General features: G+C 43.6%; 1 protein-coding gene across 2 annotated transcripts in view; it reads left to right on the forward strand.

Annotated features, from left to right (window-relative positions):
* The window catches only part of STAG2 (STAG2 cohesin complex component), a 214,849-nt gene that overhangs the window by 107,252 nt on the left and 94,057 nt on the right, over window positions 1-13,540 (forward strand). For both annotated transcript variants that reach the window (XM_075007426.1, XM_075007427.1), the window contains 3 exons: window positions 2,590-2,741; window positions 12,480-12,553; window positions 12,648-12,771. In XM_075007426.1, coding sequence (XP_074863527.1) covers window positions 2,590-2,741; window positions 12,480-12,553; window positions 12,648-12,771 — 350 coding nt within the window. The remainder of the gene's footprint in view (window positions 1-2,589; window positions 2,742-12,479; window positions 12,554-12,647; window positions 12,772-13,540) is intronic.

Below are 13,540 nucleotides of genomic sequence, written 5' to 3' on the forward strand. Positions count from 1 at the left end.
ATGATGAAGCAAAAATGTAAACTTACATTAGGGGCCAGAGAAGTCACTGATCTTATCACATCATTTTGTAGTTACCTTATTTGTATACCATATGATTGATGAAAATTCAGTTACTTGGTGCCTAATCTTAAGTAATACTCCTACTAAAGTAAATGGCAATTGGGCTTCAATAAAGACTTCAGGAATTCTCTTATTTGTGTGTTAGTTTAAATCTGGGGGTTTCAGCCTTTTTTCATTTTTGGACTCCTAAAATTTTTTGAATGATGGGAACTCTTAAACACTTCGGATTTATTTTCTGGATCATGGGGGTCTTCAAACCAGAGCTTGAAAGCCACTGATTTAAACCAAGTAGTGTGATTATTTGAAATTATGGCCCTGATCCTGCAGGCTTACTCACATGCAAATTTTATTCACATCAGGAGCTGCATACATGTCAGTAGAGCTCCTTTGGTTAAGTAAGTAGTAAGATCTGTATTACTGATACCTTCACTCTACAGTAGGAATAGCCAACATTCATGGATAGTTGATCTGAAAGTAATTTGAACATTTAAAAATGGCTGAAACTTCATGGCGTTTCTCCATTGCTTTAAAGGTCACAGAATGCTACAATATTGAGACCTGGGCTAAGTTCCTCAACCTTATTGCCCTCCTACAGTGATGCCACTCACATATTCTTGTCCCTTCAGTGTCTACTTGTCATATACCTTTTCGTTCCCAGTCTTTGTGTGTTTTGGTCCTGGGGTTATTGCAGAAGTTATAGAATGGCTAAATATATTGATTTTTGTCTGGTTTCATGACTAGACATACTTGATTATTTTCTGCTAAATAGAGAATAACTTACCAAAACTGTTAATTTTTAAATTATATACTGCATTTTGGTCCATTACTTACTTACTAACTAATTGGCTAATGCTATTATACTCGTTCTGCAAATAAAATACAAGTATCTAAAAAAAAGCTTTCTTTGGTAAGGAACATTCTCATGGAGGGGATGAAAACAGCCCAATGTGGCAGTGATTGTACTTAGACCTGTAAGTTTGGCACGGAAATGTTTTAATAAATTTCATGGCAGATGTATATGCATGGGGTGGGGGATATATCACAAGCAGGTCACCAAATGTAGTACAGGCTTTTTTATCTAGCATGCATGGGGAATGGTGTTGCTAGTTTATTAAATGTGATGGTTACATAAGCTTTTCCACCAAATGCAAAAATATTGGCGGTTATTTCATTTCTTAACACTACACTTTTAACAGTATTACTGTATATGATGCTGTAATTTAATGCTTCTCTACAGCCTCAGGGCTATCTAAGAAACCTGACTTCAAAAAATGCTGGAAAATAATGCTGCATAGCTTTCAGAATTTTTCCAGTTGAGTGAAGGAGGAATTGTATTGCCATCTGTGGCAAATGCCGGTTAACCAAGTTTTTCAGATATTAAAGTGGCAGATAACAAAGCTTTTACTGTAATGTAGTTACATGAGTATATAATGGCATGAGGCCCGGGATCAGGGATTAGAGAAGGATCCCTCCTCGCATGGCCCTTGCACAGGTGTGAGCCCTGTTTCTTGCATTATGGGCTGATGCCTGCACTTGGAGTACCGCCAAATTGTGCCTCATCCATCCCTCTGTCTATAGCTGCAGAAGGGTGGATGACAGAAACCTGAATGGCATTGTGACTTAGAGTCTGAGGTGGTAATGTCATTCATGTTTTGGGGGTTTTTTTGGGGTGGGGGTGAGGGGGAGAATTATCAAGTATGTTTTTACAGCCATTTCCAAGACTGCACAGATTTTATTCATGTTCATGGTTTCTTTGACCTCCATCAGAAAAATCATAGTCCTAACTTTGTGACCTCCTTTTGGAGAGAGATTAATTTTGTGGGGAGATAGACTAATTGAGCAGTGGAGTCATCTTAATTTAACATATCCTTGGCAACAGAATTTAACATTTATGTATCATCAGCTCTATTAAACAAATATCTGTTGATGTTCAAAGGTCAGTATGACAAGCATAGTATTAAAAAAAAAAATAGCTAATTGCTGAATAAAATTGGTAGGGTATTTTCACCCAGGTTCCTTATCTGAAGTTTTAATGTGTTGTTTGTATTGCTAACCAATTTGAATAAATAATACTGTTTTTTTATATTAATATATAGGAAAATTATGCTTTAATTTAAATGTCTAATTTTTTACAGATGCCTTAAAGCAGGGTAGGGATTTTACTTTGTTTTGTTTTCTATTTTATTTTATTTTATTTTATTTTATTTTGATTTGGTGGCCACTGATTCACAGAAAAATCAGTTGGGGGCCCCACAAGTGAGAAGCAACCCACCCCTGCACATAGGTTTGTGCACCCATGTGTGCGCACGTGCGCGCGCACACATAGAGAGGTTAGTTCCCCACCCCAATTTAAAGTTTAAAATAGATCTATTGAATATAGTCTTGATTCTTATATATACACACAGCAATTGTACTTACAAGTGTACTAAAGTATTTTACTCAAATATTTACTATAACTCATCTCTCCGCATCTTTGTTACGTAGGTAACTTTTAAAAGCAATTTTTGTGTTTTTACTTTTTCTTCGTAGCTATGAAGCTGATGACTGCTCTAGTGAATGTGGCATTAAATCTTAGCATTAACATGGACAATACACAACGGCAGTATGAAGCAGAGCGAAATAAAATAATTGGAAAACGAGCTAATGATAGGCTGGAACTCTTGCTACAGAAGAGGAAGGAGGTTAGACCAATTAATATATCTAGCGGTTGTGTGTAATGCTATGAAGGAGGGAAAATGTTGATAAAATGGCAAAAATTAATCTTGTAACAATGTTTTTGCAAAGGAAATTTGTTTGCCATTTTGCTTCATCTTTAAATTGTATGTAACTGTCACATATTTTGCTAAACACTTGAGAATGTTATGAAAGTGTTATAGAAGTTTATAAGTTCAGAAGACATACCAGGGAAAAATCTCATTTCATCTCTTGATCACTGGTTCAAATCAAGCCTAGTTAGGTAAAGAACATAATTTACCATCCTTGGACTGCTATTTTTGGATTAGATAAATAACTATGATTAACTGAAGGTAATAGAGATGATTCTCTCTCGAAAAACAATCTCAGCAGAAAGTTTTGAACTGTTTCCTTGTTCCTAGAAGTTGTCTGTCTGAAGTCAAAGTTGAGGTAAAGCTGAAAGCTTGTAGCTACCTTAATCATTCCTCCTTCTTCAATTGCTTGCTCATGTCTATTCCAGTTAAGTGTGTGCATGTCACATGCACAGCTGTTGCAAAGTTTTACCTTAGCTGCTAGCTGTTTGGTTGGCTGTGGACCCCTTGGTGTGATATGTGTGCAACACTATATAAACCTGCTAATTCCGACCCTCCCACCCCTCAGTTCCTTCTTACCACCAGTGATAGCTGTTGGAACTGTCTTACTGGTTTGCAACTATGTCATGGGTCCCTAGCTCTTTGTTGTACAAATAGTTGTAGAAAGTTGTAAATAATTCTTTCAGTCACAAATAGCTTTTGCAGGTGGAGAAGGTGTTTTGCCCTTTCTCTCCTCATGTTCCCTGTGGGGATTGGGGCATGCCAAAGTCCCAGGGCTTTAAACGTTGTACCTCTTGTTTGAAGTCTGTGCCAATGAATGAATCCCATGATTTGTGCCTTTTGTTGTTTGGAGGAAGCTCACCAGGCAGACAAGTACAGAATCTGAAAGGCTTTAAAGCCCCATACTTGACTTTTGCTTTCCTTAACTCCCTATGGAGTCTGCAGGCTTCTGCCTCTGAGGCTGTATTGCAGAATTCTTTGATATGCAGTCCACCATCTTCAACTCCTGGCCCAGTATCAGAAACACTCTGTTCAACATCAGCATTCTTTGAAGCCGCCTGTGTGGTGCTGTTGACACACCCCAGAATGGCCTTCCAAAACCAGTCCAGCTCTCCGTGCTGGCAAAGACTGTTCTTCTTCGAGTGGTCCCCGTGGGTGCTCCATAGTAGGTGTCGGGCTTGCCCCGGCGCCGCAGCTCGGAAATTCTTCAACAGTCTCCGTTGGGTCACGCATGCGCCGATGCGCGTCGGCTCTTCGCGCGCTTACGGTCACGTGCGCGATCCGGTCCCCACCAGTTCCTTCTCAGCCACCAACAGCTGCAGATGGAATCCTCTCCGGCTCCAACGCCCGAGACAGATAAATCCTGTTTTTTCTCGTGTTAATAGTTATAATGTTATATAGTTAGCAGTTACAGAGTTGTTATAGTTTAGTTTACCTTGTTACAGTTCGTTTTAAAAGTAAAGTCTTAAGGACTGCAGCGGCCGCCTCCGGGTGGGCCTGCTAGTTTTTGTCAAGGCTCCAAAGGCCAACAGTTGCTATTGTTTAACAAATAGGCTGTTACGTGTGCTGTTAGCACCTAAGGACTCACAGAGTTAAGCTTTAACAATGTCATCCCCCGGCTTTAAGAAGTGTGAATCTTGCCGGGAGGCCATGCCTGCTTCGGATGGCCATAGCAGATGTATCCGGTGCCTCGGGGAGACACACGTTACCCAGAAGTGCTCCCATTGTTCAAAGTTGACGAATAGGGCTAGGAAAGATAGGGAAATGAGGTTGAAAATGCTGCTATTTGACAAAGCACTTCAACCTGCCTCATCAGAGACGCGGCATACGGAAGGCTCTTCAGGATCGCACAAGAGGAAGGCTGCCTCTTTGACCTCCTCTGTGCAGAAGAAAAGAAGAGCTTCTCCTGCTTGATCCCTGCCCATTACCTCTGGGAGCGGGACAAGTGAAACGAAAGGCCCACGCACGCTGGCTTCCTCTGCTGGTAAAGCCGCGGCGCGTGTACCCCCCCAAGGGCCTACAGCTACTAAGGAGATGGCACCGATAGCTGTGCAGGCACTGGACAGACGGGCACCGAGCGAAGCTCTCCCAGTGGCACCGAGGACGACGGCACCGGGAGCAGCGGAAACTAGCACGGCACCTGCTACGGTACCGAGCCCACCAGCACCGATAAGACCACCTGAAAGAGCAAAAGCTAAAACAAAGACCAGGCACCGCAGCCCCTCCCCTGAGGTAATTGCGCTGCCTTTATCACCATGATCACCACCGGAGATTCGACGGGCAGCAACACCTTCAGCCTGCCACAGACGTCCATCTCCTTTTCTTCAGAGTCCATCTCATGGAGCTGCACACTTCTCTCCATCATCCAGCAGAGACCCTTATGAGTATTCTCACAGAGGCTCTCCCCATACGTCAGTGTCATCTCGACGGTCACGGCATTCCCTGCATCACCCTTACATCTTTGGGTCTTGTCCAGGTCCCCATCACCGGGCCCCTGTCCCTGTTGCTATGACCACCATCATTATACAGGGCATCAGCATAGGAGGTCGGCATCTCACTATGGATCTCCGTCAACTCCTCCTCAACGCCACAGTGCACAGCTTCCACCTGGGGGACCACCGCAAGTCTCCCAATCAGAGGCTGGATCGAAAGATTTTGAACCCCACCTCGAAGCTTCAAAAGGACAATCATATCAATACAACTTCTCAAAGTCAAAGACCGAACCCACGCAAAATATAGAGTTTATAGGGGCTCGGGTAGACTCATTCGTGTCAAGGGTATATTTACCCGATGCCCGTTTTCGCGCCATTGAGTCTCTCGTACAAATAATAACGTACAGTCCCACTGTCTCAGTTCTGACATGCTTACAACTCCTGGGGCGTATGGCGACCACCACGTTTGTGGTGCGAAACGCCAGGCTGCACATGCGAGGATTGCCGCATTGGTTGGCAAGCGTATACAAACCATCAATCCATACTGTTCACAAAAGGGTGTCACTTACAAGAAAGGCACGAAGGTCGCTAACGTGGTGGGTAAATCCCAAGAATCTACTAACAGGAGTGCCCTTCCGCCAATCACAAATTACTGTGTTCATTACAACAGATGCCTCCCATACGGGATGGGGGGCACACATGGACAACAAAACCACTCAAGAGTTATGGTCCCTCGCGGAGAAGACACTGCACATGAACATATTAGAGCTCAGAGCAGTGTTCAATGCATGCAGGCATTTTCAGAATTATCTGCGTGGAAAAATAGTCGGCGTGAATACCGACAACACCACCACCATGTTTTATATAAACTGGCAGGGGGGAGCCAGGTCTTGTACACTTTGTGCGGAGGCGGTCTGACTGTGGAACTGGTGCATTGCCAACAATATAACCATAAAGGCTTCATACTTACCAGGTGTCCACAACGTCAAGGCGGACCAGCTCAGCAGACACTTTGCGCCCACACACGAGTGGCAGATCCGTTCAGACCTACTTCACCAAGTGTTCCGCAGATGGGGTTTTCCCCAAATCGACTTGTTCGCTGCCCGAGACAACGAGAAATGTCCCCTATACTGCTCCAGAGTGGGCATGGGACAGGGGTCTTTGGGGGACGCCTTCATGATCCCATGGAAGGGCCCTCTTCTTTGTGTTCCCTCCCACGACACTTATACACAAGGTCTTGGAGAAGGCCAAAAGGGAGAGAGCACGCATGATACTCATAGTCCCAACCTGGGACCGGCAACCGTGGTTCCCATTGCTTCTACGCATGGCAGAGCATCAGCCGTTTCCCCTACCAACAGTACCGGACATTCTCTCACAGGCTCGGGGGTCAATACTGCACCCGCACCCGAAGAGACTTCGGTACAAGCATGGTTAATCCATGGCTCAGCGCCTTAGAGACTGCATGCTCAGAGGGAGTACAACAAGTCCTTGAATGTAGTCGGAGGACTTCTACCAGAAAGACTTATCAACACAAATGGTTGCGTTTTTCCGATTGGTGCTCCTCCAGGCAGCTAACACCCCAGGACGCCACCATACCTACGATTCTGGACTATCTGCTACAACTCAAACAAAAGGGACTTTCTCTATCCTCTGTAAAGGTTCATCTGGCAGTTATATCAGCATTTCGGCATGAAGAGGATGGATCAACCATATTTGCCCACCCTGTTGTCTCATGTTTCCTAAAGGGGTTGGTAAATCTGTACCCCCCTCGGAAACCAATACCACCGTCATGGAGTTTAGACTTAGTTTTGCACACCCTCTCGGGACCGCCCTTTGAACCATTGGCTACAGTCTCCCTTCGACTACTTACCATTAAAACGACTTTCCTCCTGGCAATCACGTCAGCTCGCAGAGTGAGCGAGCTCGCGGCCCTAATGTCCACACCACCCTGCATGATATTCTCAAAAGAAGCGGTGGTCTTACGTTTGCACCCAGCCTTCGTCCCGAAGGTCTCTTCAGATTTTCATGTTAATGAACCAATAGTGTTGCCCTCGTTCTATCCTAAGCCTCACAACTTGAACGAAGAGGCACGGTTGCACTTACTTGACGTAAGAAGGGCACTGGCCTTCTACATTGATAGAACTAAACCTTTCCGGAAAACGGACAGACTACTGGTGTCCATTGCATCTAGGTCAAAAGGGGAAGTGCTATCTTCGCAGAGGATTTCAAATCACATTGTGTCATGCATGAGACTGTGTTACGAGCTTCGCAAGACTCCTCTGCCAGGTCCACCAAGGGCCCACTCTACTAGGGCGACGGCAGCGTCAACGGCCTTCTTCAAAGGAATCGTGCTGAGAGATATCTGCAGAGCGGCGACGTGGTCTTCCTATGACACCTTCACCAAGCACTACGCCATGCACAGGATGCTTGATGAGGATACACGCCTGTCGACAGCAGTCCTTTCACGGGCAAGCTGTGCATAAATCGGGTACCCACCTCCTTTTTCAGGGGGGTTACTGCTGGGTAGTCACCTACTGTGCAGCACCCACGGGGACCACTCGAAGAAGAAGGAGGAGTTACTCACCTGTGTAGTAACGATGGTTCTTCGAGATGTGTCCCCATGGGTGCTCCACTACCCACCCGTTCCTCCCTACTTCGGAGCTCTGTTCGTGTGTTTTTCAGAGACGTCCGGAGCGGTTGATCAGGAACTGGCGGGGACCAGATCGCGCATGTAACCATAAGCGCGTGAAGAGCCGACACGCATCGGCGCATGCGCGACCCGACGGAGACTGCTGAAGAATTTCTGAGCTGCGGCGCTGGGGCGAGCCCAACATCTACTGTGGAGCACCCACGGGGACACATCTCGAAGAACCATCGTTAATACACAGGTGAGTAACTCCTCCTTTTGCTCCAGCGATGCTGCTGTCAGCAGGTCCAGATGGGACTCTCCCAAGAGCTGAACTGGTTGCAGTCAACCCTCCTTCCGTGTCAGGTATCTTCCAGGTGGTACAGAGGCTCATTGAGATGTTGCAGTCTCTGGCGCAGGGCAGAGCCTCTGCCCAGTGTCCTTTCTCTGTAGGCAAGCCAGCCAGGATAGGCCCTCCTGTTCCCATACTGGCTTCCCTCTGTTTGGAATCCGAGTGCTGTTGTTTCATTTCTGCCCCCTTGACTCACAGCGCCACTCTATGTCCTGTTCCCCACATACCTATACACATTGGAAGTCTTCTGTGCCTGGTAGCTCTAAGTCAGCCTCTGAATCATTGTGTTCTGCCTGCTGTACAGAAGATCAGAACTGGACATGCTGGCACCATTCCAGTTCAGGTTCACCTGTGTGGCTTGGCAGTCATGGTAGCAGGCAGACACAGCCCTGTTCCGTCAAATGTGAGGGCAGTTCTTTGTCTTGATATCTGTTCCACAGGTCTCACTCTAGGAGCCACCTGTGCTGTCCATGCCAGTCCTGCTGTCCATAGTGGTCCTGGTCCCTCTCATCAGCCCTGGTCCAGGCATAGTTTGCTGCAGTGGCATGTTTTATGCCTGTCCCTATCTCATTGCTAGTCATTCCAGAGGTATTCCACACCAGCTGCATCAGTGCCACCGTGGCCCTCTCATTTGGCCTTGCTTTCATTCTGAGAGATCTTGGTCCTTTCAGGATGGTCAACACCAGCGCATTCTCATCTGCCCATGGATGCAGAGGCGCACCCCAGTGGCAGTTTTGGATGCAGTGGACATTCCACCAACCCAGTGCACAATGTCTTCATCCTTGCCACCAGCTTCTACAATGCCCCAGGTGCCAGAAGTAATAGTTTGTTGCCCATCTCCAGATGTGGAGCCTGTTTCAACCCCCAACCTGAGTGCTTCCTCATATTCTTCCTCCACAGGGCCAGCCAAAGGAAATGGCTGAAGATGAAGGTGTAGCAGGTACCTCAGTTCTCTCCAGGGGCCTGATTCTCTGGATGACTAAGCAGATGGCTGTCCTGACTCGCTTTGGTTGTAGTTTGTGGGGCTCTCCGCAAGTTTAAGGACTTGTTTCCTCAGTACTCATGGGATGAGTTTGCTGCTCTCATCCAGGATAGTAAAGCTGTGCACATTCCTTCAAGCCTTCTGGGATGTTCACAAATTGCTCCTCAAGCTTTGCAGGCGGACATTATCCTGATAGCCCTGGGTTTTGCTCATGAGCACTGCTACCCCTTGCTGCTGGAGCTCTCGGTATGTCCATCCACCCTGCTTCCCCTGGTTCCAGACCCCCTCATGTAGCATTGCAGTCATTTTTCCCCACCTGGACCTCCTCTTCCTTCAGCTCACAGCTTGTCAGCTTCATGGTTAAAGCCCTGAGAAGGTATGTCTTGCCATCCTGAGCGATCAAAAGTTGTCCACAAGGCTCATGTGCCAGGCGAAGTGGAAGTGCTTCTCTTGTTGCTGCCTCCAGCATGGTCTGATACTCTTGTTGACCTCCATCCCACAGGTAGTAGAATACCTTGTTCTGAAGCAGTAGGGCCTACTAACATCTTCATTCAAGTTCTAAACTAAGTTGCAAATCTTCACAACTCTTTGTGACACTTGCTGATAGTATGAAGGGGTTATCTGTTTCATTGCAGCATCAGTTCTCCTGGATTATGTTCTGTGTCTGCATGTGCTACAATCTTGCTAAGATTGCCCTGCTCCCTATTCTACAGGAGCATAGGCTTCTTCTGCTGTCTTTTGGCTTGTTTTCCTCTTCAGGAAATCTGTAGAATGGAGACATGGTCCTCACTGTATACTTTCCGGTCACACCATGCTATGTTGCAACACTCCAGATGTAATGCAGCTTTTGGTGGTTCAGTTCCTGAGTGAGCCACACATTGACGCTGATCCCCATCTCTTGGGTAAGGCTTATGAATCACCTCATTGGAATAGATATGAGCAAACACTCGAAGGAAAAATGGTTACTCACCTTTGTAACTGTTGTTCTTTGAGCTGTGTTGCTCATACCTATTCCATATACACCCTCCTTCCCCACGGTTAGAGTAGCCAGCAAGGAGGAACTGAGGGGTGGTCAGATCTTCAGTGTCAGATAGAACTTTGCTGCTGTACTGGAGACTCCACAGACAACCTGACAGGTAGCAGCTAGGGTAAAACTGTCTGATGGTAGTGCATGCACACCTAATTGGACTAGATGTGAGCAACTCATCTTGAAAACAGTTAGTTACAAATACTAGTAACCTTTTTTTTTCTGTACACAGGAAACTGCTAATTTACTGCTTGTTGGCATAGTGCTTTTCATGAGTCTCAATTCATTTTACACGTTAAAAAGGACAAGTACTTTTATTTTTAATGATTAAAAAGTTAAAACTAGTCTTTTCTGCCATATGTTAGATGATTCTAGGTGATTAAATCAGAATACTCTTATTTTTTCTTTTCGTCCTTTATGTAATTATTTACTAATTTTAGATTTAAAAGTGGAAATACTCTCTTAGGTATTACTAGTAAGATGGTCTCATGTTGGTCTTCTGAAGAGCTTCTGTAGTAACAGAGAGGAAGCCGTGCTAGTCTATAGACTATCAAAACAAAAAGCAGTCAAGCAGCACTTTAAAGACTAGCAAAATAGTTTATGAGGTGAGCTTTCGTGGGACAGACCCACTTCTTCAGACCACAGCCAGACCAGAACAGACTCAATATTTAAGACACAGAGACACTTTGAGTAAATATTGAGTCTGTTCTGGTCTGGCTGTGGTCTGAAGAAGTGGGTCTGTCCCACAAAAGCTCACCTCATAAACTATTTTGCTAGTCTTTAAAGTGCTGCTTGACTGCTTTTTGTTTTGAAGAGCTTCTGTTTAAGACCCTGTTTCTTTGAACACTTACACAGGAATAGTCCTGTTTAATTTTGTGTTTACAGGATTGGGTCTTGAAGAGCTAGTGCACATCTTCCAAAATGGAAAAGGTGTAAGAACCAAGACTGCACTGGCCTATTTTTCCCCATATATGTTTGGTTTTTGGACTTCCTCTGTCAGCCTTTTATAGCTTTCATGAATTCATCCATTTTCCTTGTATATTTGTGGCTTGTTTTCATTTAACATTGTCTGTTTTCAGTTTGTGTGCAATCTTAACTATGCCTAACTACGCCTTAATTTTCATATTTTGTGTTTTCTCACTTCTCATTGTATTGAATTTGGAAAACTCTCCTATTTTCAGCCTTTCAGTTATATTTTTATTAACCTTTTCCTAACTAACCATTCCCTGTTCGTTAACCTTTCCTGTTAATTTAACCATTGTCCCTCAGTTTCTCCCCCCCCACCCTTTTCTTTTGATATTAGGATACCGTGGGATTATGGGAACATTGTCCAAATTCTTCCATTGAATCACCAAATGAGAAATCTTATGTTCCACCTCCGTATCTTTTTCGTCTTGATCTCATGTTCAGCTACCAAACGTACTAAGTTTGTCCATTGCAGTCTCTTCTTCTTTGCTCTTTATTGCCTGAGTTTCTATCCTCCCCCATCTTTGTAGTGCCTCCAAAATGTTGCTACAAAAATTAACTTTTGCCTGCCTTTTTAATGGTACATATCGCCCTTTTCAAATGTCTTAATTGATTTTCCTTCATTTTTTGCACTAAATTTAAGATCCGGGTGCTTCACTTTGTAGATGTGCACACTACCTTCTCTTCTGTTCATGCAGGCTCCAAAGTTCACTGGATCCTTCATTTTTGACTCACTGTTTTATCTATGTTTTCCTACACTTTGTCTCTATACATGAAAACTGGTATGTTTTCTCTTCGGTTCTAATTTCCCATTCTTCCTTTAAATTAATTTCTTCACAAGTGAAGTAATAGGGAGAGAGTTAAAACAAAGAACATCAGATGTGGAAATACAGTATATTTAATATAAATTAATCTTTCTACAAATACAATTATTAACCAAAACCAACTTGTTGAAGGTTAGAATGGTTTTTGTAATAGAGGAGGAAAGCACTTGATCTCCTTTCTAGTTGTCAGCGTTATAGCAGTTGACTTCAACAATATGTGAGGCATCTTAAGTATTGGAGCATGATGCTGAAAAGTGGCACTTCAGAACAGAATGAACTGTCAACAGTTTTGAAACAATTTTCTTTTTAGTAGAATCTGTCATGTAAGGCTCATAATTAATGATAAACAGAGCTATAAAGCACTTATTTGGTGTATTTTATCTAGTATTGAAATCCTTTCCTCACATTTTACAATCATTCAGTAATTATGTACTTTTTTTTTCAGCTACAAGAAAATCAGGATGAGATAGAAAATATGATGAATGCAATATTTAAAGGTGTTTTTGTGCATAGATACCGGTAAGTGTACTGTAAGTTGTGGCTTTGTAAACTTGTTGGGTTTGTTATGAACACTTTACCTTTCACCATTACCTTTTTGTTTTCCCCCTTGCAGAGATGCAATAGCTGAAATAAGAGCTATCTGTATTGAAGAGATTGGAATATGGATGAAAATGTATAGCGATGCCTTTCTTAATGACAGCTATTTAAAATATGTAGGTTGGACTATGCATGATAAGGTGAGCGGTGTATTTGAACAATACTTTTTGTACCCATGAGTACAAACCAGTTTAAAACATTCAGCCTGTGACTTTGTTTATACTGAAACCAGTGGCTAATCTGTTAAAAGCTAGTAGTATGGTAGTGCAATAAGTATTCAATTCACCCAATTGTGTATGAATAATATAGCACCATATCATCCATGTTTTTCATAATTTCCGTAAAAGAAAGCACATTGACCTAAATTTCCATGATTGTGGATGCTTCGTTGTAAGTGTCCACCTTGACGTCTCTGAAAGGGCTTGATTTTCACAAACTTTATAAAAATCAGGTCACAGCATCTCAAGTTGGACGCTCTAAAATGGCCTGTCAATTCTGGAAATCCTACCATTTCCAAAAGTGACTAGTAATTTTAGGATGTCAAAGTTGAGATGTCTTAATTTGTGCCTAAATATTTATTCAAGTGGCTAATTTTTTTTAGCGATATTGAACATGCTCAACTTCTATTGAAGTCTTGGAATGGTGTGTGCTTAGCACATCAGCCATTAGTGTAAGTGCCTAACATTAGGTACCCAAGTTTTAAAATTTAGATCATGCTTTATGGAATGTAATGGTCCTATTGTAAAATGATGAATGTTGATGTGTTAGTTTCAATGTTTTCTTGGGATATGGTTTATGGTGTAAATAGTGCATCAGTCCAGAAGTTGTCAGATAAACAATAGAAATTTTACTAGAGTCATTCTCCTTGTACATGCTTTTAAAAAGATAGATCATCTGTATTTTAGACAG

Source organism: Carettochelys insculpta, chromosome 13 (assembly GCF_033958435.1).
Source record: "Carettochelys insculpta isolate YL-2023 chromosome 13, ASM3395843v1, whole genome shotgun sequence".
NCBI lineage: Eukaryota > Metazoa > Chordata > Testudines > Carettochelyidae > Carettochelys > Carettochelys insculpta.